We start from the raw sequence: 24,960 nt of genomic DNA, 5'->3' as shown, positions 1-24,960 counted from the left end.
CATTATTAGTCTTTAAAAAGTTGAGCTGGGCTGTGATGTTCGAGACTAATGAAAGCTTTGAGCTTTTTTGGTGTCTTTTCTCTTAGTACAGGAATTTATACATATACACTCTAAATATATACACACTCTAAATATTGTTCTGACAACACATTTAAACATTAAATCACCATAATCATCAGTTATATATAATGCTTACCAAATAGTTTCAGAGTGTGTCCGTAACAACCCTGTTTCTACAGTACCCAGCATTTTCATGAATGAATTGGAAGTAATTGCAAAATCATTGCCAGTAAAATTCGTGGATGGCAAAAACTGAGAGAATAATAAACATTTATGAGGACAGGTAAATAATACAGAGTAACTGGAATTGCTTGGTAAATTAGACCTATTGAAATAAAATGTGCCACCACTGCAAAGGTAGAACACATGTTCCACATCTGAAATGGGGATCTACAGCTATGATTTGTTTCACCAAATCTCAGACAGCTACAGTGTAAATGTCAGCATCTGCGCTAGTTACTCTAGACTGCCTTTATGGATAAAATGGAAAAAAAAGGACACACTTTGACCGTTATTCATCTGATGTATTTTAGAAGCCTGCTTTAGGATAATACAAATTACACCCTGAGATAGAAGGGCAGCCCAAATGTCTACATTTGGTCAGATGAATCTTAGCATGGGTATCTGAACAGAAATGGAAAACATCGTGTTCTCCCCTGGCAAAGAAGGTTAATGTGACCCTTGAATCTATAAGCAGGGGAGTCAGTAGGAAGAGGGATGTCAATTTGCTTCACTATAAAACATTTATGAGATTGCCTCTGTAACATACAATATACAGGTGCAGTGATCTCTGAAAAGGCTGTTTAAAAATGTGTGTCTAAAAAAATCACAGAAATTAATAGCTGAAGTGGGATTGCAGTGGATAAGAGTGGAGTATGAGTCTGACAGAAATGCAATTACTATTTTTGGTGTGCAGAATTGTGAGCCTGGCAGATATTGGACTTGCAACTGGAGAGGTTGAGAACTGTTGGTCTGTTTGCTCCTCTCTTACCTTACACTTTAAGACTTAATTAAATTTAAGATGTTATTGGGATAAACTTATCTTAGTCCCATTTTATTTTATTAAATTAAACTGACTTCTTGAAATGGACTTGCTGATCTTAATTTTCTCTTTATTAAAAGCATCTCATTTTAATAAATTTCCCACAGTTGTTTTTGATGCCTCTTTTTAAATTTCCAAGTAAATATTGTAATGTTGTAACTAAGTTGGATAATGTTAAGGGAAGGTTATTCATAATACCATGTGAAGGTGCTTGGTTTTTTGCACTAATTGTACACAGGGTCTGGGGAAACCTTCATCTTGATTTAAATGCTTAAGTAGAGCACTTAAACATGAATGGTGTGAACAACTGTTAAATTTTCCAATACCTGAACAATTTAGAGTATTACTAGCCTGTGCAGTTCTTATGCACTTCCAGACACCAGAGTCAGTAATCCATGAAGAGCTGATGTCAATTATGTGAGGTAATGCAAGCTGCCTAATACTGAGCAATGCACTGCACAGCTGCAATATGGCATCCAACTGCATTGTGTCTGATTTTACTTTCAGAATTCAAAAATAAAAAGTACAAATTCAATTTGTTCAGAAGTTGGGCTCACCCCCTCCCAATAGCCTCATAGGGAACACAACATTGTTTTTGTCTGCAGACAGAGTAGCTTTGGAATTGCTGGATGTGTCCCATCCACCCTTTTCAGAGCCATATGACAGAAAACACAAGGTCGTCTCTTCTGACAGCTCAACTTCTGGTGACGACAACCTGATACAGGCTGGAAAGGAGAGTTGAACTGGCATTTATGGAGCTGGCATTATTTTTCATGGGGCAGGGCTGGGGAGCTTTCAAAACCTTAGAAATCCCATATAAGTCTTGAATCATGACAGGGCTCTGTGCACTGATCATTTCACATACTCGTAGTTCTTAACGAAGTGCATTCGGAAGAATTAAGGTGAGTGAAATCCTCTACTGAAGCTGTAGGCTTCTATAAACCACAGCCCTCATAATAAGAGACGAGGGGTCTTTGATTCTGAGTTTAAACTTCATGCAGCATACAAATATAAATCCAGCCCAGGTTCCAGTGTGGAGTCAAACTCTAGTACCACAGTTTGCTTCACAATAGCCTGTGCTTCCCAGTGAATATACATTTTTCTTCAGCTATACAGTCCTCTATGACAAACTGCTGTCCCATCACAAAACTGTGGCTTCAAAGTTGAGCACAAATTATCTACAGAAATGAGAAAGACTGAAAATGTTTTATAAGAGATGACCTCAGATATTTTGGGAAACCGCTCAAGTGTGCTTTCTCTTGCTGTGCCTGTAGCTACATGCACCTGTGATTGCCCAGCAAGCCCTCATACCCTGTTTGCTCCGAAGCACTCAAGTCACAAATTCAGTTTAGCCACAGTATAGCAGCTTCCATATCACATTTTCTCACCGACATTTTTCTTCTTCGTACTGAAAGTGAAGCTTCAGAAGATCTGCAATATCTTCTATTCCTTTAATGCTTTCCTGTTGCCACCAAGTATAAAATGACGTTACTGAGTTTACTAGAAACATACATTTGGTAGTTGTTGTACTTTTAAATAGAATCAGAAATAGAAAATTGTTATTTATGCTTTCAGAGCATAATGTATCAGAGATCTGTTTTAAAATGTCATGCCCTAATTTAGATGTCTGAGCTCTTCTGACACCTTCTTCAAACAAAACCTGAGAAAATCTCTTGTGATTTGAACCTATCAAGTTGGTCAGAATTGTTCTGTCAGATGCACATCTGTAGTTGTCACTTAAATTTTTAGAAATTAAGCAAATTGTAATCCATGGTCAGTAATTTATATGAAATGTTCAGATATTTGAGGTATCCATAGCTTTTAAAGTGTTAAAATATTACAGTCCAGAAAACTTCCTTTTTAAAGATGATTTTTAAAGCTTCCACAAAAAAAGAACAAGAACAGAATTATATGCTGCTGTCTCACAGGATTGTCACTGTACAGTCATAGATTTTGTGTCCAGAAGGAACTGTTATGATTATTTAGTGTGATTTTTCTGTCTTGCAAAAATATCATACCCAAAAATATTTCATATTAAACCCCTAACTTATGTTTGAACTATGGTTTATAGGCTTTTACCATTGTAAAATTGACATTTGCTGGTGCTTACATTACACTCCTGTATTCCATTTGTGTATTTGGAAGAGAAGATACTGGTCATGGAAAACTTTAGACCTTGTTTTTCACTCCTCTTAGGGCAGCCTGGCACTCCAATACCCCCTACAAAGCTTTGCTCATTTCTGCCTGTGTGGGACTGGATACCTGATCACTGGAAATAGGCACATAATGAAGATGCCCTTGGACCCACTTCTTGCAGGAGGAAGGCTGGGAAGGAGAAAAAGAGGTGTAGGAGTTACTTATTGTTTGGAGTTTCCTGTCGCCACTTCTACCTTCTGTGGAGGGAGGGAGGGAATGCTTCACGGTTCCTCTCCGTGGCAAATCTCTGGCTTGTTTTTCTACCTCCATCTGTGAGAAGGAGAAAGATGAACTTTGTAGAGAGAACAGAAAATCCATGTCCTATTTCTATCCTGTAGCCTAAGTATGAAAGGAGGACTAGCCTTTAATCAACCTTTTCAATGTTCAGGAGATTTTTGGAGGTGCAGTGCATTACAGATGAGCGATGTTGGGGCTGTGGGAGTGCATTTGGTAATCTCTTTGGTAAGAGAGAGATCTTCTCTCAGAGGAGATGCTGTCCATGTGGGAATATTTTAACATTCAGGATTTAAAATGTTGGGATAGCAAAGAACAGTGACTGCTAACATTGCATGTAAAAGCAGTGGCGCTTGCAATGAATGGGTAGGGAGCCCTTTTAGGAAGTACAAGAAACAGAAGAGTAGTCAGGGAAAGAGGAGTGATGTAAAGCAACAGGAAGGAAAGAGAAGCATGTATCTGTACTTTGAAGATTATACTCCTTTCTAAGGAAAGTTCAGTTAAGGATGGGATGCGTTCAGGACACTAGACTAGCCGAAGAGATAGGGAGACAACTAATTCTTACAAACGTCGTGGGAGCAAAGGAATAGGAACAGGTCAACATTTTCAAATGCTTATTTCTGTGGTGGCTAATGTCTGTAATTGTTTCAGGAGATGGTGCTTTTATAATCTTCCTATCACTTAAAGCCAGGACCGCAGAATGTTTTACATTTGAACACTATGCAAACAGATTATAATCCTCACCAGATACCCTCTGGTTTTCTTATTTCTCTCTCTTTTGTTACAGCTTTGTTACAAGTGGTTATAGCTTAATTTTTACAAGTGTCACTAATGGAACCTAAACTGTGGAAAACTGTAATATTTAAAGCAAATATTGACATTTAGTGGTGTATTGTGTACCACAGACTATTTTTATGAGCATTTACAGGATGCACTGGGCAGAGCTGATCATGTCCTTTCTCAGGCTCCTGAAACAGAATGCAATGAGCATCTACAAATTTAAAAGTCTGGAGAATAATTGGATATAAAAGCTGGAAGTATTCTGAAAGAAAAACAACAACTAATGTTGTTCTGATGTACCAGCTATAGAAATCAGAATGTTCAGGCAAATATTTTTAAAAAAAATTGTTCTTGAATCCTTTATACAGCAAAATTATTGTGAAATTTAGGGGCAGAAAGATGGTTCTTTATGGCAGGAAAATTTTGCTTTAGAGAATATTTTGCATTTGCCCATTTTAAAGAGCTAAATAGATTTCAAGGGTAGAATTTTGTTTGGTTGAATTATGTAGGTGAGCCTTCGTGTTTTATGTACCTTAACTAAATTCAGGAAGATCTGAAGGTACACAGTGTCCTTCTTTTGGGAGGCGTCAGGTGTGAAGAGTTTAACTTATAGCTTGTTTTACTAGAAGACTGGAATATGACTGCAAATTGTTCTGTCTAAAGGATTAGAAGCACAGGTCTAAGCAGTCAGGGATAGGTAGTCCAAGGGATAGGTAGTCCATGAAGACTTCTAGAAAGCTTCAGTGTTAAGATGATGAATCCCCAGGTGTGTTTTATCAAGAAAGCTGTAGCAGCACCTGCCATGGTACTGGGAGAATAGAGAGATGGAATTGAAATGTTGCTGTTGCATCTTAACTCACCTTTTAATGAACAAGTTTCCCCTGCATATGCTTGGAGTAAGTGGAAAGCAGGTGCTGGAAGATCTTCCATCTGGAATAACTGCTCAAAATAAGTCACAGGATCAATTTTGTCTTTCTTTGCACCCTAGATTGTGGGTTCAGCTAGCATATCCAGTGACGTTTGTGCCTCCAATGGATTGTACCTGTGTTATTAAGAGTATTGCAAGGTTGTGTTCTTGCCATGGAAAAGCGTGTGTTGCAGCTGTCTTTTCTGCTCTCCCCATGATCCTTCAACACTTCCACTCTGTTTTCTACAGCACGCCTCTATGTGCAAAAGCTGAATTGTAAAGCATGCCAGTTTCAGCCATCATAAGGTTGTCATGCATTTTTGTGACTAGATTATCTAGTCTAATTATTTTTTAGACCAAGACACAAATATTTTGTTATTCTGAAGAACAAACTCTTACGTTTAGTGTCAATGTTAGAAATGAGGAAAATAATTAGGTACAAGTTGCTAACTTTTCCTTCTTTTTCAAAAGCCTCTTCCTTTTTTTCAGCTAGGATTCTCCTTTTCTACAGATGAAAAAAGCCTGTCTTCCTTTATTGTTGGCAGCTCTGCACACCTGGAAGTTTGATTGGGAACATGTTCTGAAAAGAGATGCTTTGAATGGGTGTTATTCTGTGGAAAGCTAAATCTCCCATAGCTGTTACTGCCATGCTTTTAGATTAAATTAAACAGTTCGGTGTAACTATTAATCACTTCAATTATTTCCATAATTCAAACTCCAAGGCAGCTTTGTATTTTTAGCTGGCTTAGTCGTATCACATGGCCATGACTTTCAAGGCATTGTCCAAGGGAGAGAAACACTTACTTGGAAAAATCTTATTAGGCTGGAAGGCAGAAGTGTTCTCAGTGACAAGCTCTCCTGGTTGTTTTGCAGCCCCTGCTTGGCTGCCTGTTTGGAAGCAGCCTCCGTGCCTTGAACTACAGTGTTTAGGAAAGGACAGGACTTCTTTGGTGTATGGGAAATCTGATAAAGAACAGCAGAGGTCCAAAAGGCCCGGCTAGCCAGGTCTTTGCTTGTTCTTACGTCAGCCAATCCCCAAAATGCCTCATTTTGAGAATACAGAAAACATCTCATTGAAACCTGTGACTTAAATCCTTCCCAGAGCTGGGCATCCTGCCCAGCTCCCTCCATCCTAAAGTCTCTTACAAAAGGGATAAAGACCATGAATCCAGAGAGGGCTGTGAGATTATTGGTCCAACAGACACTCCCTATTCTCTACCTGGATATGAAGCCAGTGTTGACTTAACCCTATGCACGAGTGTAAAGGTTAGAGGAAACCCCAACCTTACACTGCTTTGTGTTGTTAATGAAATGCTAGCAGACAATGGAAAGCAACTCAAAAGACTGCACAAAAAAGAGAAAGATTAATCCCATGTCAATGAACACTTTAACCTGATTCATCCATCGGTCCCACTGTGTGCAAAGTGAGCCCTAATGATGCATCAGTCATTGGCCTGTAACTTGGTGTATAGTTGGGTTTTTTTCTTTCACTTATAAATCTGTCCCAATTCCCATGTTTCTGAGGTTTTAGTCGTAAGGCTTACAGCATGTTACAGAAATACTGAGAATTATGCTTGGGCCGGTGGGAAAAGATAGCTTAAAATAATTTTTCTTTTTCAGTAGCTCTTTAAACCTAAAATTTCACAGGCATCATTATTTGTATCTTACAGGCCAGATTTATTTTTTAGATCAATCAGTGAGCAGCGGTTGATCTACAAAGATGTTTTGGAGACAGATTGTTACAGGTTAACAGGCTGAGTTCAGAACTTTATCGATATAGTCCCATAAAAACTGGTAGAGGTTACATTGAAGCTAACAGATTCAGTGTAAGTAAGCCTACTGCAAAGCTGTAAGAAGGCTGGGTATGTACATTAACTCTCCTGATAAAATTTCTGCAGTATGAGTTTGTTTGTCCTAACATTCACCTTATGCCTTCTGGTGGCAAATTCAGCTATGCACAAAATTATTTCCAGGTGATCTTTTTGATCAGAGAACTGATTGTAGGGGAAGTACATGTGCAAAATGCAGTGGGGTCAGGCTGCCTTCCTTGTAAGGCCCTACAGAATGGTGGGGGCAGCTGAGACCAATCGTTATTTAATCATCCCAGGAATACGCAGAGGTCTGCTGTTTCATGGAGCAGATGGAAAGACAAAACTGCAAATTAAATGTGAGTGTGAGTGCTGATTCTCACTGTAAATATTTTCTGTTCTGAATTTATGGTAAATAAGGAGCAGTGGAATAAGAAAATTATGCAGTTCTAGACGGATACAGATTACAGGCTTTTTAATAGAGGTAATCCTATGATGCCCAGTGAGCATCTGTTGGTTACAAAGTGCTTGGTTAGATTTTCACACACCTTCTCTGTTCGTCTCCAGGCCTCCACGCCTGCTGAAGGCTGATGTTTTTAGAACTGTATTTAAAATGTTCCTGCAAGAATTTGCACTTACAAAACTCTTTTGTGAGTAGCAGGGCCTTTTATAAGGAGAGAGAGATAATGAACTGCAGTGTCTTAAAGGCCAGATTTTTAAAGGTATTTAAGTGCTTATAGCGATGGAAATTGAATATCTAGGTGCTCTTGGAAATCCCTCAAGATGCTTAACTGTGTCTGTAGATGCTTTAATAAATTTGTTCCAAGTGGTTTGCCTAAGGTGCAGTTAGTCACTGTTAGAGAGTTGAAAAGGGAAACTTTCTCTTACTGCTGCAGCCATTAATCATTTTTGCCTTCTTTATGACAAAGTGATGGGAAAATACAGCTGTTTATAGAATCTGATGGAATAGGGAAGAATTTGCAATGAGTTATAAAAGAAAACTGAAGTTCAACTTTTTCTGAGTAGTAGACTTCTCCTGTAAACTCATGCTTATAACTGTAATGGTTGAAGGTAGCCTCTCACTGTTTGTAAAGTTTCTATAATCACCACATGGTTAATCAAAATTATTTGCTAAATCCTTTCTACAGTGTGGTTGATGATCTGTGACGTATTAGGTAGCAGGTCTTTGAGAGAATTTGATCTGCTCAATGCATTTTGATAGTAAAAATCACATGCTATTATTTCTCTTTTCTGTTTGATCATAGTTCTTGTTGCAAACCTAGTATCTCGTTTGAGTATTTAATGTTTCCAAGTTTGCATTCATTTTTCTTGATATCATCTCATTTACTTACATACACTGGGTGAGTATGAATGCCAGGTGAAATGATTTTTTGTGTATTTACAAAAAATAGCGATACAATCCCCACGAGTAGCTTTTGTCAGTGTAATCTTTTTACCCTGTTTTTCATCATTACTGCATATTCTCAGTTTACTGTTTTTCTCATCAAATGCTTTTGTTTCCATTAACCAGGATGCTGAGAAATTGGCCGGTGAAGAGCATGCCTGGAAAGAAGTCAAAGATGCTGTAAATGAAGTGAGATACCCAAAATCAAAAGAAGGTATCCTTTCAGTGACAGGCTATGGGCTGTCATTCAGTTGTGAAAACAATCCAGAGAGCCTGTTAGTACGCAGTTCATCTTTTGAGATCTATTTCCTAAAGGCTTACATTTTTATGTTGTTTTAAAATGTATTTTTAATTCATTTGATGTTTTAAACATGTAATATTCTTAACCGTATTAATAATAATAGCCTCTGATTACTTGGACTGGAACTGATTCATGGCAGGGACAGTAGGTATCTAGGATGGGAAGGGATATTTTGGCTTAGGTTTAGACTTCTGCCATCACAGCCCACCACTTCATATAAATCCACTTCTAAATGAAATAAAGCTTAATCTGAAACATTGTTAAATTCTTTGTTCCATTACTCTCACTGTGAACATTTCCAGGTTCTCATTCTTTGCACAGCAATGACAATAACAGTCAGGTTCACTGCAAACATTACAGAATCATTATAATAAGTTATAATAATAATATATAATAATAATTGATAATTAAGCAAATTGAATGAGATGATCTTGCACTAATAAACAGAACTGGAGCCTAATGGCCATCCTGTAGATATTCAATCCAATTAAAAAAATTAGTGAACAGCAACAACCAAGAAAAGATGAGCAGAAGAGAGGTGGAGATTTCTACTAGAAGATTATGAATATATTGATCCCTCTCTCATGTTAGTCTATTCAGTGGAATTTCACTGACTGTGAATTTGGCCTATTGTAGCAAGATGCCTTACCATTTTCAGAAACGTGGACTTTCTTTGGAGCTAAAGAGAATTAAATCTTCCAGTACTCCTTTTCAGCAGCATAAAAAACAAGTGTGCATAGTGATATTCCAGGCTGGAAACAAGCAATCGCAATTTTTATTGTAACAAAAAAAAAACCCAACCAAAAAAAAAAACAACTGAGTTTGTTTCTTCCTAATCCAGAAAGATTTGTTTGTTAGCAAAAGGGAAACACTCATCTCATCTAACGTTAATTTTCATATAGTTTCTAGTCTGTCTTAAGTTCCTCTGTAGTCACTGGATTGAGACAGACAATACTGAAATAGATCTTCAGGCATTCAGTTATACTTCAGGGCCCATGTTTTAACCTGAAAGTTAAATTATAGATATGCAACATGCAGTTGCAATCATTTTTATACCGAAAGTATGGAGCTAGAATACTGGTCCTATTTAATGTTCCTATATTTAATTGCAGGAGAAATTGCACCTACTGAATTTTCTAGGGTCTTTAATTAAGATTACTGATTTAACTGATATTTAAAAATGAATCAAACGCATTGTAGTAAAAGGTATCAGGACTGGTTGAAAAAATATGTCCTTGTTTTCTGTTCAGCTTCTGTTCTTAGAGATAGGCTATTTGAAATGTGTCATCTTTCCTTCCATTGCACCACAATACCAGTGCTAATTGGCATCCAGTGACGAGTGCAGTACCTGAAGAGGGGGCTTGACGTTTGTCCACTTGCCAAGAATGAATAGAAAACCTTCCTTGCTGACTGAGGCACATAGTCATTAGTTTCTGCAAATGTAATTTTTTTACCAATTTTTTTAGTTCCTACAGTTGAGAAAGTTAGTGACTTCCAAAACCTGAGCTACTGATTATAACTGATAGTGTTGTAATGCTACATCTGCAGTTAGAGAACTTGAAACAATATGTGAGTGAACTGTCTCAGACCCAAATTCCAGTTTAAGCATACAAATTGAGATGCTAAAGCCCAGTGCAAGGGGATTATTGTGGAGAAAAGAATCCCTCTGCATCTCAGGCCACACAACAGTAGCAGAGCCGCTTGAGGGCTGCTCCTCTAGTCTTGAGCAGATACAGGACAGCCAGCTTCTCTTTTGTCCTGTTGCAGCTGGTAGTGGGTTTTCTAATTTGCAATTTATGTACCTGAAAATTTGGTCCCAACAGGTTTTGCAATATAGCACTTCTGCTACTAGATGTTAGTGAGTGAACAAAGCAGTATAATGAGAAGTAAAAGCAGACAGACTAATACTATGCATCATCTAAAATGGTAATCTTTCAAGAATGTCAGTGCTTTGTACTTTCTACAAAAATTGTATCAAGTGGAAATAATATCCCTCATTCTTCTGTTTGTCTGTCCTTAATCAGTTGTAAAGAATACATGGATGTTTGCCAGAGATATAAAGGTTAAGGTGCAATTTTATAGTAACACATTCCTTTCCTTATATGGTTCTTTCAATCCAAGGGCATGAGAGCAATTCACAAATAATTAGTTTAGCCTTGTAACAACCATGCTATAAATCCTGGCCAGCCACATACTGGTCACATTCTTAAATTTAAGTATGTAAATATTCCCATGTTCAGGAAGGACTAATTACTTCATCATAGGGTTATCATTGTACATTTAAATCCATTGCTGGATTGGGGTGAATAGTATTTTCAGTAATGTTGTGAAGATAACGGCTGAACTTTCTTGAGTTGATTGTATGGAAAGGACTATGATACAAACGATGTTATTACTTTTCTTACTATAAGTCTACTTTTTTTTAATTTGATTTGTTCTTACTGGTGTGTATGGTACCTTTTTGTTGTTTAGACTGCTTGCATTCTGGGACTCTCATAAAGTCCCAGATGACAGTACTCATTTAAAATCTGGGAGTATTGGTATTCAGCTTAGGTGTGGTCAAGAGAGAGAAGAATCTGGTCCACAGAGAAGTCAAACCAGTGTAGAATGTAATGAAAATAAGTGATTTGTGGTAAGGAATATCCAACTAAAGTGAATGCAAGCCCCAGCTTACTTTTCCTGTCTTCCAAACACAGAAAAAAATCTTCTTGTAGCATTGGAGGTAAAAATCTTCTTTACTGCCAGATCCTTAATCCTGAACTATAGTCAGACATCAGAACTGCGATGCTTTTCTTTCTCATGCATGAAACATGCAGCTGTACATGAAAAAAACAATGCTCTTTAGAACTGTTTCAAGGAGAAATAAATTTAATTAATTGCAAGAAAAGGGTCTAATTTCATGAGAATTCTAAACGAAATCTTGGGCAGCTTAAAAGTATGTGTCATTATTTTAATGTACAAAAAATTAAATTTATTTTATTAGCTGCTGAGACATTTTGTTAAGATACATTTCCATGGATACTTGCCCTTGGGTGTAAGATTTGGAGGAGTATCTTAGGTAAACAATAATGTTTCAACAGCTAAATAAAAAGTATTTGAATTTTAGTTTGTTATGTATTAAAATATCCTTTCATGTTGTCATCTTTCTTTTACCCTTTATTGCTGAAATACTGCCGCCTTTAGAAATTGTTTTGCTAAATGTAAACAAAGCATAGTTACCTAAGCTATCACTTCTGAGTTCAAGTATGTTTTCAAGAATTGAAGCAGAGTCTGGAATGATGGCAGCTTTTTTATCTTAATGCCCTGTAGCTCTTAATCCTTGCTAACAATGTTTAGAACTTGTATTTTTGTTTGATTAAAGATATTTCTTTAACTAAGGCTAATAACAGAGTGGGAGCAGGTTCTGGCAAGATGCCAGAATCTCTTGACCAGCAATATGGGTCGTCTTCCAGACACAAATATCTATCAGCTGAAAATGCTTGACTGTGCCATGGATGCCTGTATTAACCTTGAATCCTGGGAAGAAGCTTTGTATTATGGCAGCAGGAGTCTGGGACCATACAGGTAAGAGATGTAATTGATTCAACTGTTTCCAAAGATGGGGGGAGAGGGGGTTGTCTCATTAAAAGCAAAGATTGTGTTTCATCTAGATGCTCCTTGCTGTTTTTATTTCTTGCTGTACATCGTGCCTTGCTTTCCAGGTTAATGGATGAGGCAGAACTCCCATTCTGCTTCCACAGTCAGGCTGAGAGCAAATAAAATGATAATAGGAACTATAATAATAACTGATTATTAGCTCCTCACTGCTTCATGTGTTCAAATGATGCCCCATCCCTGATCAGAAGCTGACTTTCTGGTTCAGACTCCCTTGCCATGAGGGTATCAGTGTTTTATGCTGAGTTTAGGTCAAACTTGAGGGACAGGTAGCTGGCTGAAATAATGTATATTCTCTGTATACTCTATACATAGAGTTTACAGAAAGAATAAAAACAATCTTGCAAAATGCCGTTTCAACTGGAAATGAAAAAGCCCCTGGTCCTTGTTTTGGGAAGGGGCCGAGGTGGTGAAGCACTTGCTGTTGTTCTCTCCTGGTCAGTACTTGCTCCTATGCTATGTGCTGGGAGAGTTTGAGTCTGATGGCCTTTTATCAATAAGGAAGGATGCTCTAGGAGATCCTGCTTCATGTGGTAAGTCTTGAAATTGATTGGAGCCTGGACCTGTAATGCGGCTTTGGTCATCTAGTGGAGAAGGGGCAGGTGCTGTCTGCTTTGGTCTGTGTTCTAAAAGCTCTAAGACTCAAATCTTTGGGTTCTAGATATTTGCATTGTTTGTAACTAAATGTAAACCTGTGCTGATTGTCCAGATATAATGTCATTTGTGCATGAATGTTCATTCTTGGTAAGGTATTTTTTAGAGCATCCATTTCTTCTCTGTTTGTTCTTCTGCACCGCGTGATGTTCCGGTACATAGTGTGATGTTGAGAAGTGTGAGGGGCATGCTAGTGCTGAACAGTATGTGCTGCTGTGAATATGAACATCTCAGATTTTACATGTCTTCCCTAATCAAACCAGGATGCCATTAGCATTCAGCATTTTGCCTGAGGAAATTTCATCTGGCAGCCTGTTTCTGAATAAAATTCTGGGCTTTACTTGAGAAACAACACAGCATTTCAGAGCTTTCACTATAAAGTAATTAGCGAGAAATCTGCAGAGGCTGTGGTACACCAGAGCTGTGGAGAAGCTCAGTGTTCATAATGCCTATTACTTCTCGTGGAGGAGGGCATGAGTGCCTACAAATTCTCATATTTCTTCAGGGTGAAATTCACGTCATGCATGTTCCACTTAACCTTTCAAACAGGGCTTATGTAATACTGCAGCAGTACATGCTTCCTGCCAGACCTCTACCGTGTGGCACGCTCCAGATGAGCAGAGTAGTCTGCCTGTTTAAATGTTCCCTTATTAAATAAAAAAACCCCACCTCACTTGTTTTTTATTTTATAACTTGTTAACTCAGTTCTTCACAACTGAAAACTGAGGATTTTTCCACAGACATTCCCAAGAGCAGAGATTACAGTGAGACCAAGTGCAATTTTACCAGGTAATTTAATAAAGCTTTCTCTGTTTTGCTTACTGAAGTGCACTGTAGATTTCAAGCTGTTTAATGCAGGAGTTTGGAGATGAAGGAAAAGGTTCAACTGTGCATTCAATTAGTATCTCTTAAGGAATGCTATTTACATGCGACATTTGACCTTTTTTGCACCTTGAAGAGCTTGTCCTTGTTCTCTCCCCATCCAAAAGCATTATTTAAGAGAGATTTTCAGTTGTTGTTTTTTCTTTATATCTTCAAGTCATCACTACAAGCTTTGACACACCTGAAACAAAATCCTCAGTTTCTCATTACAACAAATTGTGCCCTAAGCAGCAGGAGAGCAAATCCTAGGAAATCTTTTGGGATGCATTGAATTTCTCCTGTTGAATCAATCTACTGCTTGGCTGCTCCTGCAGTTCCATTATAGCTATCTATTTTCCTTTCTTCAGCTCTGGAAAAAGTATTCATAGAGCTCTCCACAGGGAATCACCTGAGAATTCAAGCGGTCCATATAAATAGGAAATCATTGTTACAACTTTAAAGGCTCTGGAGATTTGGTCAAAAACAATTTTAATTTCAGGTAATGTGTTTATTGTGCATTTTCCATTTCTTTAGCAGCAGGATTAATTTTCAGTGCTGTGTGACAGATTGTATCGTAATGTATGTTTTCATATGATGGTTGCTGACTTTTTCAGAATCATCCACTTCATGTAACTGGCAGAGACAGATGGTTAAACTACATAAAACTGATTTGTCATACTGAATACCAACCTCTATGTTTTAGGTAGTGATGATAACCTGTGAGGAACATTGTTTAGGACCTCTCAAATATTTGTAGAACTTCCAAAAGAAGGGGAGAGATGGCAGCTGTCAAGGTGAAGAGCTGCCTTCTTTTGTGCTGAACCATAATTGTCCACTATTTGTTAAAACCTACAACATGTACTTTCACTGAATAGCCTAAACCAAATGTATCTACATAGCTTTTCTTGTAAATGTCACTTAATAGTCTGTCTGTCCAAAAGCCTTAACAAAAGTTAAGACATTTGCCTAAGTGAAAGCTGCCCCACATCATAGTCAGCACTCAGCAGCTTGCAGAAATAAACTTCCTTTCAAAAATCCTCATGAGCCTTAACCACAGAATAACAGCATATCAGGAAGAGGTGTTACATGGGTTTGTCATGTCTCAGCACATTCACACTCTGGGCTGACTGCTGCTCGTGAAGGATCGGATTCAGAGATACTGAGTAAGGCAGACTTCCCTTAGATTACTTCTGAGGAAGGTCCCCAGCATTTAGCCCTTAAATTGCAGAGAAGGCACATATGTTCTGGGGATTGGGTTTGGGGTTTTTTTTCCCTTGTCTCAAGTATTCAGTGCTTACTGCCACTCTTCATCTGCAGTGTATGTGTCTGTTATAAAACTCTGCTAGATGTCCTCAACTATTGTGACAAGAGTAATAGGAGGAAAAGAAGTAACTAAGTGACACCATGGGCCTACTGGATTTAGGAAGCAGAAGGGACTGGGTAAAGCCGTGTTGCCTCTCTGGGCTCCTGTGGCATCAGGACTGCTGAGATTCTGATACAGAGAGGACAAACACATTTGTCTGTTTCTGTTCTGCACTGCTCATAATCTCCTGCTAAACTTAAAGCTAATGTATAAGTCCCAGTGATTTTCACATGGGCCGTTTTAATTAACAACCCTTCATCTCCAGTGCTGCAGCATTAGGAGTTACTGGAGGGCTCCAACATTAACGAGAGGAAATTCCTTCTTTTCATCCCGTACAGAAGTGTTGTGCAGAAGTGCTGTTCTGTCTCTTCCCCCGGCAGCCTTGCATATCCTACCCTCTCTGTCCTCCCTCCGCTGAGTCAGCACCAATACAGGGCTTGTGCTGATGTGGCTGTTCTGCTTCTGGAGTGGGAGGGAGCTGGGTAGGTGCGAGCATCCCATATTTGTGTAAGACACGCATCATTTGTCTGCTCTTCTCACTCCTCCTATTCTCTGTCCCTTCCAGTGACATTTTGCAGTATCCCATTACTTCACCTTTCCTCAGTGACTGAGGTCTTTTAGGGAACAGGGAAAACAATCCCAGTCAACACAATTTCAGGTTGTTTTGCAAAGGGCTGGTATGTGCTTATTGTTGAGTATTTTCTGAGAACATGGTTGTATTTTCATTGTGTGATCAAAATGTCAGCCAGAAATTTTTGATTTAGAATTCTAATTCAATAGATACGATGGACTGTAGTTTCTAAGTATGTGACTTCAATCAAAAGGCAGATTAAAAATTGATGGTTGCTATAGTATCATTTCCATGAGTCATGATCCTGTAAAAAAGCCAAAAATAGCTGTAGAACCTAATATTCTTGGAAGAGACTCTGAACCTATTTTCTCTTCTTCAAAAAGGCTCTCCAGTAAAGAGTCTGATTTTCCCCCCTTTTCAAATGTGTTTTACCAAAAAATCCTGCTCTTACACGTATGTGTTTTGTAATACACACGATATATGCAATGACTGGAAATAAATTAAATTTTTTCTTTACCTATGATCAAACGTATATGGTTCTTTACTGAGTTCAGCAGACTCCTGAGTACTGGCTAGTTCTGAGGCACTTGACTTGAATTTACATTTACATTGAAAGTTAGAGTACCTAGAAAACTCAAAAAAAAGTGAACTGCAGTGATAAATAGGACCACTGGGGGATGCTAGTGCTTAAGGGTTAAAGTCTGGATTCAGCGCCAATCGGCACCCTGGTTGTGGGAGGTCCCCTGGGGACTTGTGCGTGGCTGGCAGATTTCTGAACTTACAGATAGTAGTAATTCAGTGACCAAAGTTCAGTGTCGTAATCATAAAACAACAGTAGTAAACATAAATCTTACCTCTGGGATCACCTGAGAGGGAGACAAAAATGTGAAGGTGGAGAAAGCAATTCAAAGAAAGAATGAAACAAAGAACAGAAAGAATAAAATCTACCTTGCTCACTTCTCTGGGGTTTTAGAAAATGGCCATGGGCATTTATCTCTAATATTTAGAGCAAAATGTGTGAAAGAAGAGCAAAAAAAATCTTACCAAAGAACTGTAAGAGATTAAAAAAATACAGCTCATGGAAAAATCTGAATAGCTGGGGTATCCTTTCTTTCCGATGTCTAAACAAAAAGGTGTGAATTAAGATTTAGAAATTGATTTTTGGTTCACGAATGGTTCCATTGATTTGTCATCTAGAGATGGTAAGATAGTAGTCCCAAGTAAACAGCAGAGGTTTGTGAAAGGAAGAATGAGGTACATTTGCTAAAAGAGTAGGTTGTGTCTATGCAAATGTGCAAGGCTGGGGGCATCACAGCTCATTGGAACCTCAGGGAGCTGTTGCTGTAAACGGAGTGAAGAGCACTAAGCAGCCTTGGTGCACCTTCAACGTAAGGAAATCAACAGAGGGATGAGAGATTGATAGTGACAAACAGCTAAAGCAGGCAGAAACAGTGGACAGCACCAAGATCACGTCTCCACTTTCCTCCCACGTTATTGATAGCACTCTTCACTGCTTGTGTTTAGTGAGTTATATGAAATTAGCTGACACTATTAGCATAAGTCAGTGGAGGCCAGACCATCTTTACAAACCACCGCTGCTCATCAAGCAGTTAGAAATCCTCATGAGAGACTGTTGATGTTATGTTATATTTGCAGTCTAACAAAAACATTCTTCACTTGAACATGTGTCTCCTAGTGTAAGTCAGACCTTCTCATGCACTGTGCTGTGTAGATTGTCATGTTATACAGCTTTTCAAAAGATTAGGATATATATGAACATTTGTATCATTTGTATGATAATTGTCTTTGTTTCTACTTTATCCCCACTTTATCTCACATATCCTTTATGTGAGGTAACACAGGCCTCACAGTAAAATCTTTTGTTGCATATTTGTTATTTTAATCAGAAACTTAAAGGTGGTTTGTGTTCTGGAGAAGTTTGGATATCTCTTGTGCAGATCTGAAAGGACAAAAATATGCATCACAAAACCATGAAAACTGTAAACTCTAGTTGGTTCTTTTTTGTTGGCCCTCTGGGTCGGAAAACCCAGTATAAGTTGGAGAGTGTATTGTCTCTGGTTAATTGTAGGTAATTCTTCCAAAAGACAGATGTTTTTAGCAATATTTGCACAATTTCTGGCTTCAGTGTAGCTATTTTATAGATAAACAGGGAGCGTGCTTGTCCCTGGCCTGATATCTTTAGGAATCCCTTAAAGTACTTCAGCAGCCCATTCCTATCTTCCATTCTTTCCCTACTTCCGCCCCTCCAGACACCTCCAATCCTGACAGCCTTTTCCAAAAGAGACTTTTATGTCTGAAGTCTGGTGCCTAAGTTATCTGTGTCCTGATCAATCCATTTCCCACATCAGAAATGGATTTTCTGGTTTGCTGCTTGCTTGCTACATACATCTGCATAGCACCAGTGCCTTCAATTCTTTGGTTCTTTTCTAGCTGTTTTTCTTGTATCCTTCCATTACAACCATGTGTTGTCCCCAAAAGTGATACTGAGCTGCATAATCCTCAATGACTTCTGGAAGCTCACAGTTCCATAAGTGCTCCACCATCTACCTTTCCTCATTTTCACATATTGTGCATATGGGTAAAATTTCTTACTACTCTCTCCAGTCATGCCAGCTGTTTTTCAGGCATAATTTTGATGTCTGTAGGTTGTCCAATATACTCTATCAGACATGAGTAGAAGTTCAGCAACATCAGTGTTAATTTGCAGTACCTCATTCAGTATATACCACATTGCTTAGGTAGGCTAAGACTTTCTTAAATAGCTTCATTGCTGCAAGATTTTTCTGACGGTGTTCATCCAGTAGCTCTATATTTGTATACTGGCTGGTGCTTACTAGCTTCAGTTTTAGCTTCTAAGTTTCTGTTTTAGTTTCTAGTTTCACCTTTCACTTATGCCAAGAGCTATCTGAATCTGAATTTTACAGATAGTGATGTTAGTGAACTAAATCACCAAGTTTCCCAGTTTAATTTTTCTCTGACACAACTACAAGTGTTGATTTCTCCATCTCTCACATAGCATTTCCAAGGTGTTTTAAGACAATTCTTGAAAGAGCTGTGTTCTCTGTCAATGATAGCTTCACCTGTAGATGTATTTTTTTTTCACTGTAGGATCTCTTTCAGATTAAGATGTTAGACCATTCAGGGCTTCAGGCTTTGTCTAGAATAAGGATTTCAGTCTACCTGCCTACCAGAACTGAAAGATTCAGTTTTGTTTTGTTTTGTTTTTTACTTAAGCAGTAATAGTTGGTATCTTTGTCTTGGAATCAGGAGATCCTTTTTTTTTTGTACATGTGTACTTGCAATTTACAAAGTAAGGATTTATGCAGCCCTTACCTGAGCTCTTTTCATTAGTCTGCTTGCTATTAACACACCAATTAAAGGACACAGGTGAATAAAATAGAAGTGAGTATTAAATATGTACTAAGCAAATACAAAGCTCTCGTATACTAACCCACAAATGCATGAGTAGATATTACAGAGACCTGTGTGCTGTGAGAAAAATGCAACGTAGTTATTCAGCTGGAACAATTTTGAGAATGATTTTTGGGAATTCACAGTGTCTGTGTGAATTTTGCTAAGAAGAAAAGGGGGAGTTGATGGCGTATGGATTCTAAACAAAGGTTTGGTTAGAACCTGAGCTAAAATGGGATCAGGAAGTGATATCGAGGGAACAATTAACAGTTAAAAATAGATACATATGAAGCATATGTGGAGTTTTGGATTCCTTTGATAGTAACAGAGCATTGCTTTGAAAAAGCTGTTTTAGAGGCAGAAGTCATGGTGAAAAGGGAGACAAAGGGGAGGAGAATCATTAAAAAAGAAAGATAAACTTAGAATACGATCTCCGATGAAAGAGACAAAAAAAGAGAGAGGACATGCAGAAAATAGCAGCAGAGAAGTTGTAAGGAGCAATGCATTCTCTGGAGGGAGAATTAGGAAGAGTCTGATTTTACTCAGAAAATATCTATTTCTTTGTTTGAATAAATTGTCAATTTGAGTTGAGGAGGCAGAGAGTGGACACTTGGCAGTACTTCTAAGGAGGAAATCAATTAAGAGTTCCTAGTGGTGGAGGTGTGAACAGTGGTTAAAAAGGAAAATTTTGTAATTTAAGCAAGAAAACAGTCTAAGCAACCTTAGAGATAAAGGCTGAAAAAGATGAAAAAGCAATAATTTTTTCTATTGAAAAAGTGGAAAAGTTACTGAAAAGGAAAAATATGGTTGTGAAGGATGGAAGAGAAAAGGAGAGCAGCAGATAAGGAGAGTAAAGAAATTGAAGAAAATGGAGTCTGTTTAGAGGGTGAATCAATGAGATTGGCCAGGGAGCATGAGTGATGGAAAGATGGTGCTTTGAAGAGGGGCGTGCAGAACCAGAAAATTGAAGGAAGTATTGTGAAACAAGAACCGTGCCAATGAATGACCAAATTCCTAGTGAGATGATCCATCCAGCAGGGAAACCAGAGAATGAAGGTCAGAGACGTTCTGCAGCAAAATAGGTGATGCTGAGTAAAGCTGAGATTTCCCAGACTGGTGTTGACAGGAAAGGAAGAGAAAAAACTGAACATGCAAGTGAGAGGAAAAGATAAATTACTGCAGTGACCATATCCTAGAGACCACACAGTTGTGTGGTACCTACAGTATGATGGTAGACTACAAGCTCACTGGCTCTTGAATTTACCAGTTACTGAGTAAAAGGGCTAAAATGTAATGGAAGATCTCATTAGGAATGCATTACCCCCTGAAAACCAGAAATATCCTTATTTTCAGGTCCTTTATTTACTAAGCTTGTGCATAATGCTACCTTAGTTAACAGGTTCATGCATACGCCTGTCCACCATATCAAATCATAGAATCATAGAATAGTTTGGGTTGGAAGGGACCTCTAAAGGTCATCTAGTCCAACCCCCCTGCCGTGGGCAGGGACATCTTCAACTAGATCAGGTTGCTCAGAGCCCCGTCCAACCTGACCTTGAATGTTTCCAGGGATGGGGCATCCACCACCTCTCTGGGCAACCTGTGCCAGTGTTTTACCACCCTCAGCGTAAAAAATTTCTTCCTTATATCTAGTCTAAATCTACCCCGCCTTAGTTTAAAGCCATTAATCTCTGCGAGCTGTATTTCTCTTGACCTGGTCAAGGTCTGTTAGTCAGTTTTCCTTAACCCCATAAAACCAGAAAATCCCATCTTTCTATACAGGGAACATTTGGAGGTATCAGAACTAGTTCTAAATTATCTAATCCTGGTATAAGAAATGACACAGCCATGTTAGGATAGCACTGTGCCTCATATAATTAGCAGTAGAATTGTGCCATAGGGGCACTACTCAAGGAAATGCTGAGAATATTGACTGCTACACAAACACTAGTTGCACTACCTGATAAGTACAACAGTTCCTGCCCTTCAGAAATTTAGTCAATGGCTAATCTTCTCCTTACTCCTCTGTACAACATCTAAATGTTGGATTATGCAATTCAGAGTGAAAGGGTTGACAGTGTGATGTGATCTTACGCTCACCTACAAAACCCTCCTGCATGTATTCCCTTGGCTGCCACCAAAGGTGGTGTTTCCTCCCTTTCCACTCTGGTTTTCTACTAGAAAACCAATCTGCTTTAGACCAGAACCCCAAACACTGTCTGCTGGTATCTAACCCTGAGATGTCTGCTGAGCCCCAGATAATCCAATTCCATGGTTAAGCAGGTGATTCAGTGCTTCTCCTCTCCCGCTCCCTTACCTCTCCCAGATGCCCTTCTCTTCCTGTGAGTACACCGGAACGTCTTTTCTCAGGTTCAGTTTGTCATTTCATTATCAGGCAAGACGCAGAAGCCTGAATCACCTTTAGTAATGTGACTTTGAAGATAAAAGTAGGAAGGAAGAAACAAAAAGCAAATGACTGTGGGTAGAGAGCTGAACAAAAACGGTAACTGATTACAAATGTTGGAAGGCTGACAAAAGACAGGCTATAGCACTGCTAAGGACAGAGGCTCTGAGAAACAGAAAGTAGGCTGCCCAAAGGGCCATGAAAACTGACAAAAGTGAGAGCAAGATAAATATATCAGAGAGAAAAAAATCACCTTCAGAAAATTATGCAAGTCTACTAATGAATAATCAAAAAATATGTATTTTGCAAACAAAATAAAGTAATCTTGGAAGAAAACTGAGGAATGCAATGCACACATGACCAGTAAAGGTAGAGAGGGAGGAGTATAGGCAACCAAAGAACAATTACAAGAAGCCCAGAAATACCAAATTAGGGAGGAAAAGCCTTTCTTTTAACTTCTCCCCATCATCACAAAAGATAAAAAAGAGAGAGGGCAAAGAACACGGATACTGCCACAGTTGCAACCACTTTCCTAAGAGGTAAATCACCTTTCTCTAGCCATGCAGTGCATTCTTGGTTGTTGGGCTGCCAGAAGTGAAGTTAAAGTTCTGGAATCAAAGTGTGTTCATTACAGCCACATCATGAATAGATTTCCATATTAATTCAGGTATGTTGAATGATGCATACCAAGGATTTAATGTACTTTTAAGGCTGGCCAGCATTTCAGAAGTCTTCTGAAAACTGGCAAAAGTGATAGCCAACAAGTAGAAGCATCCTAAACAGGTCTTTCTACTCGATTCGTTGTTGATGAAATAAAAAAGGGAAAAAGCAAAGAAAATCTTTTCATGCAATAGTGTGCTTGGCAGACTTTGAAAAATGGAATTAGATCCTACATTGCTACAAACCAAAAGCCTCAGTATATACAGTCATAAAAAGGAAAAACATTTAGGAGATTAATTTTCTTGTCACAGACGGAATTTGCAAGATTTACCACAGCATTTTGTGGAGAACTTCGCTTTAGACAGTGGCACAAAATACATGTTTTAAAAATGTTTGTGTAGATACGTCTGGAGATCTTGCTTGGGAAGAATGGGAAATTGCTGCATGTTGTACTGTTTGAGGTGTTCTGAAACACAGACATTGTGTCCTATGAAACACAGTGTAACTTCTCAAATCTTACAAAAAAATCACACAAAGTAACTTATGACCACGGGAATGTCCTACTAGCTAGTTGCTTGCTCTCATGGCAATAACTAGAGATAAGTTATCTTAGATATTTGTCTCAGTACTGTACCAGCATAAGGCCTTTTATTTTTCAAGGGATTTCAAAATGTGTAACCAAGTTGGGTAATATTACCTCTACCAATTCAACATCTCAGAATTTTGAGATGAAAAGCAGGTTTACATGCTTGCAGTAAGATAACATCCTGAATGCATACTCAAGCTTTATCTGTTGCTACCCGTCAGGATTCAGTTCATCTGTGTATTGTCTTGCTGGCATGTTTGCAGTGCAGGTGAGCTCTACCAATGCTGGATATTTATCAAGAGATGCTATCAAATTGTGCAAGGTTGCTTGTGCCAGTAGAGAGAAAGAAAGAGAGGGAGTGGGAAAAAAAGGTTTTTTTCATGTAACAGAGCTGTCAACATTAAGCTGTGACACAAATAAAAGTATATTAACTTTCACTAAAATTGTTAATTTTATTAAGTACTCCATGCTTTCAACCCCCTGTCTTGCTCTGAGAGCAGCATTGTTGCAGAGACTCCTGTCTTCTGATACTTTGAGGAGAACAAGAAAGTACAGTGGTTATACACCTCTGATGTGTTAAACTGTGTCCATCAATGAACAACCAACTCCAGATATTGCAGTGGGACATGACTTTTCCCCTCCCGTTTGCAGTGGCGAGGACTGTCACTGTGCCTGATCTTTGCATTTGAAAAACACCAGGGATAGGGCATTTACTGCATCCAGTGACACTAATAAAAACCCACAGTGAATTGTACTCGGACCCTGCTAGTTAAGCAAGGGAAGAGTGACAACAAATTTGCTGATAAATGAAAAGGACACAGCTCCATAGAAATCAGTGGTGGTTTGTGGATCCTGATTTCACTGAAGGTCTCAGCAACATACAATTCAGTGGCAAAAGGCCTTCACTGTTGGTGATAATGGTGTGGTGTATATAGCTGGGGGGTCAGTCTCCTTAGGGAGTCAAGCACTAAGTTTTCTTCTATAAAATCTATTTCAAAGGTCATAACTGGACAAATATTTACCAGGTTGAATGTGGAAGAAAATTTGCTTACAGTTTCTGTGATACTCACCCTAAAACGCTCTCCCTTCCTTTTTGTGCCCTATATTTAAACATAAGACAAGATGAGGTTCTTGGCTGCTCTGAACTAATTGATCTTGTTTTACATCAGGTGAGGATGTAAAGGATTCTCCATTAAATTCTACCTTTCTCCCAGACCCACAAGACATTCATGGTGGGTATTCTCATATACTCATACCAGTTTCTCTTGCTGTTACCGATTCCTAGCTAGGTAAATTCACAATTAACTGGATTGCTGATGTCTTTAGCAAGTTGGGTTGTATTTTACTTGAGGTTTTTTGCTATTGTTTTTCATATATCTGCCTATTATTCCCTGTCTTTGCAGTCATTTTATCAAGATCTATTTGTAATGGCTTCAAGCAAATATATACATGCTTAAACCATACAAGTTGCATTCCAGTAAACAGCGCAATCCTTTGGCCATTTCTGCACACTACTCAGGTGGCTCATCCCTAGCCCCCAGGGCTACCCTTTGGCAAATTTCTGTTTGCTTTTGTTTAACTGAGGTTGACAAAAGTGATTTGATTTCCAGGGTCTTTGGCAGTGCTAGTGACAGCAATGGCTTATATAGAGATACCTTAGCCTGTTCCTGAAACAAAGTTAGTGTGTTGTATTCAATACAATAACACTACCCCAACTTGTGATTAAGTGCTTAGTGAGTTCCATTTCCTTATAAGAACATGTCTAAGAACGCAAGAATGTATGCCACAAGTGAACTAAGCATTAATCTGTCAGCAGCTTAAGTGTGTTTGGGATAGTGCAATGGAAATATGCGGTATAGTGACACAGTGTTTGTTCTCTGGGAAGCACTTAAGAGCAGATGGAACCTGTAAAATAGACTGATTCATGAAAGTGTTCAGCTTCTGTCAGATTTGTTGGATGCTTCCTTGTTTTAACCTAAATAAACACAGGCCACATATGCTTGAATTTTCAGTAAGGTGCCAGTAGCTGCAGGTGGGAAACA

The 24,960-nt window shown here is 38.5% G+C and overlaps 1 protein-coding gene across 2 annotated transcripts in view; it reads left to right on the top strand.

The window, feature by feature from the left end:
- The window catches only part of SMYD3 (SET and MYND domain containing 3), a 438,073-nt gene that overhangs the window by 375,263 nt on the left and 37,850 nt on the right, over nucleotides 1-24,960 (top strand). For both annotated transcript variants that reach the window (XM_076334228.1, XM_076334229.1), the window contains exons 9-10: nucleotides 8,559-8,646; nucleotides 12,123-12,297. In XM_076334228.1, coding sequence (XP_076190343.1) covers nucleotides 8,559-8,646; nucleotides 12,123-12,297 — 263 coding nt within the window. The remainder of the gene's footprint in view (nucleotides 1-8,558; nucleotides 8,647-12,122; nucleotides 12,298-24,960) is intronic.

Source organism: Aptenodytes patagonicus, chromosome 3, assembly GCF_965638725.1.
Source record: "Aptenodytes patagonicus chromosome 3, bAptPat1.pri.cur, whole genome shotgun sequence".
Lineage (NCBI taxonomy): Eukaryota > Metazoa > Chordata > Aves > Sphenisciformes > Spheniscidae > Aptenodytes > Aptenodytes patagonicus.
The sequence above is the reverse complement of the archived record's forward strand: the minus strand, read 5'-3'. Positions and strand labels throughout refer to the sequence as shown.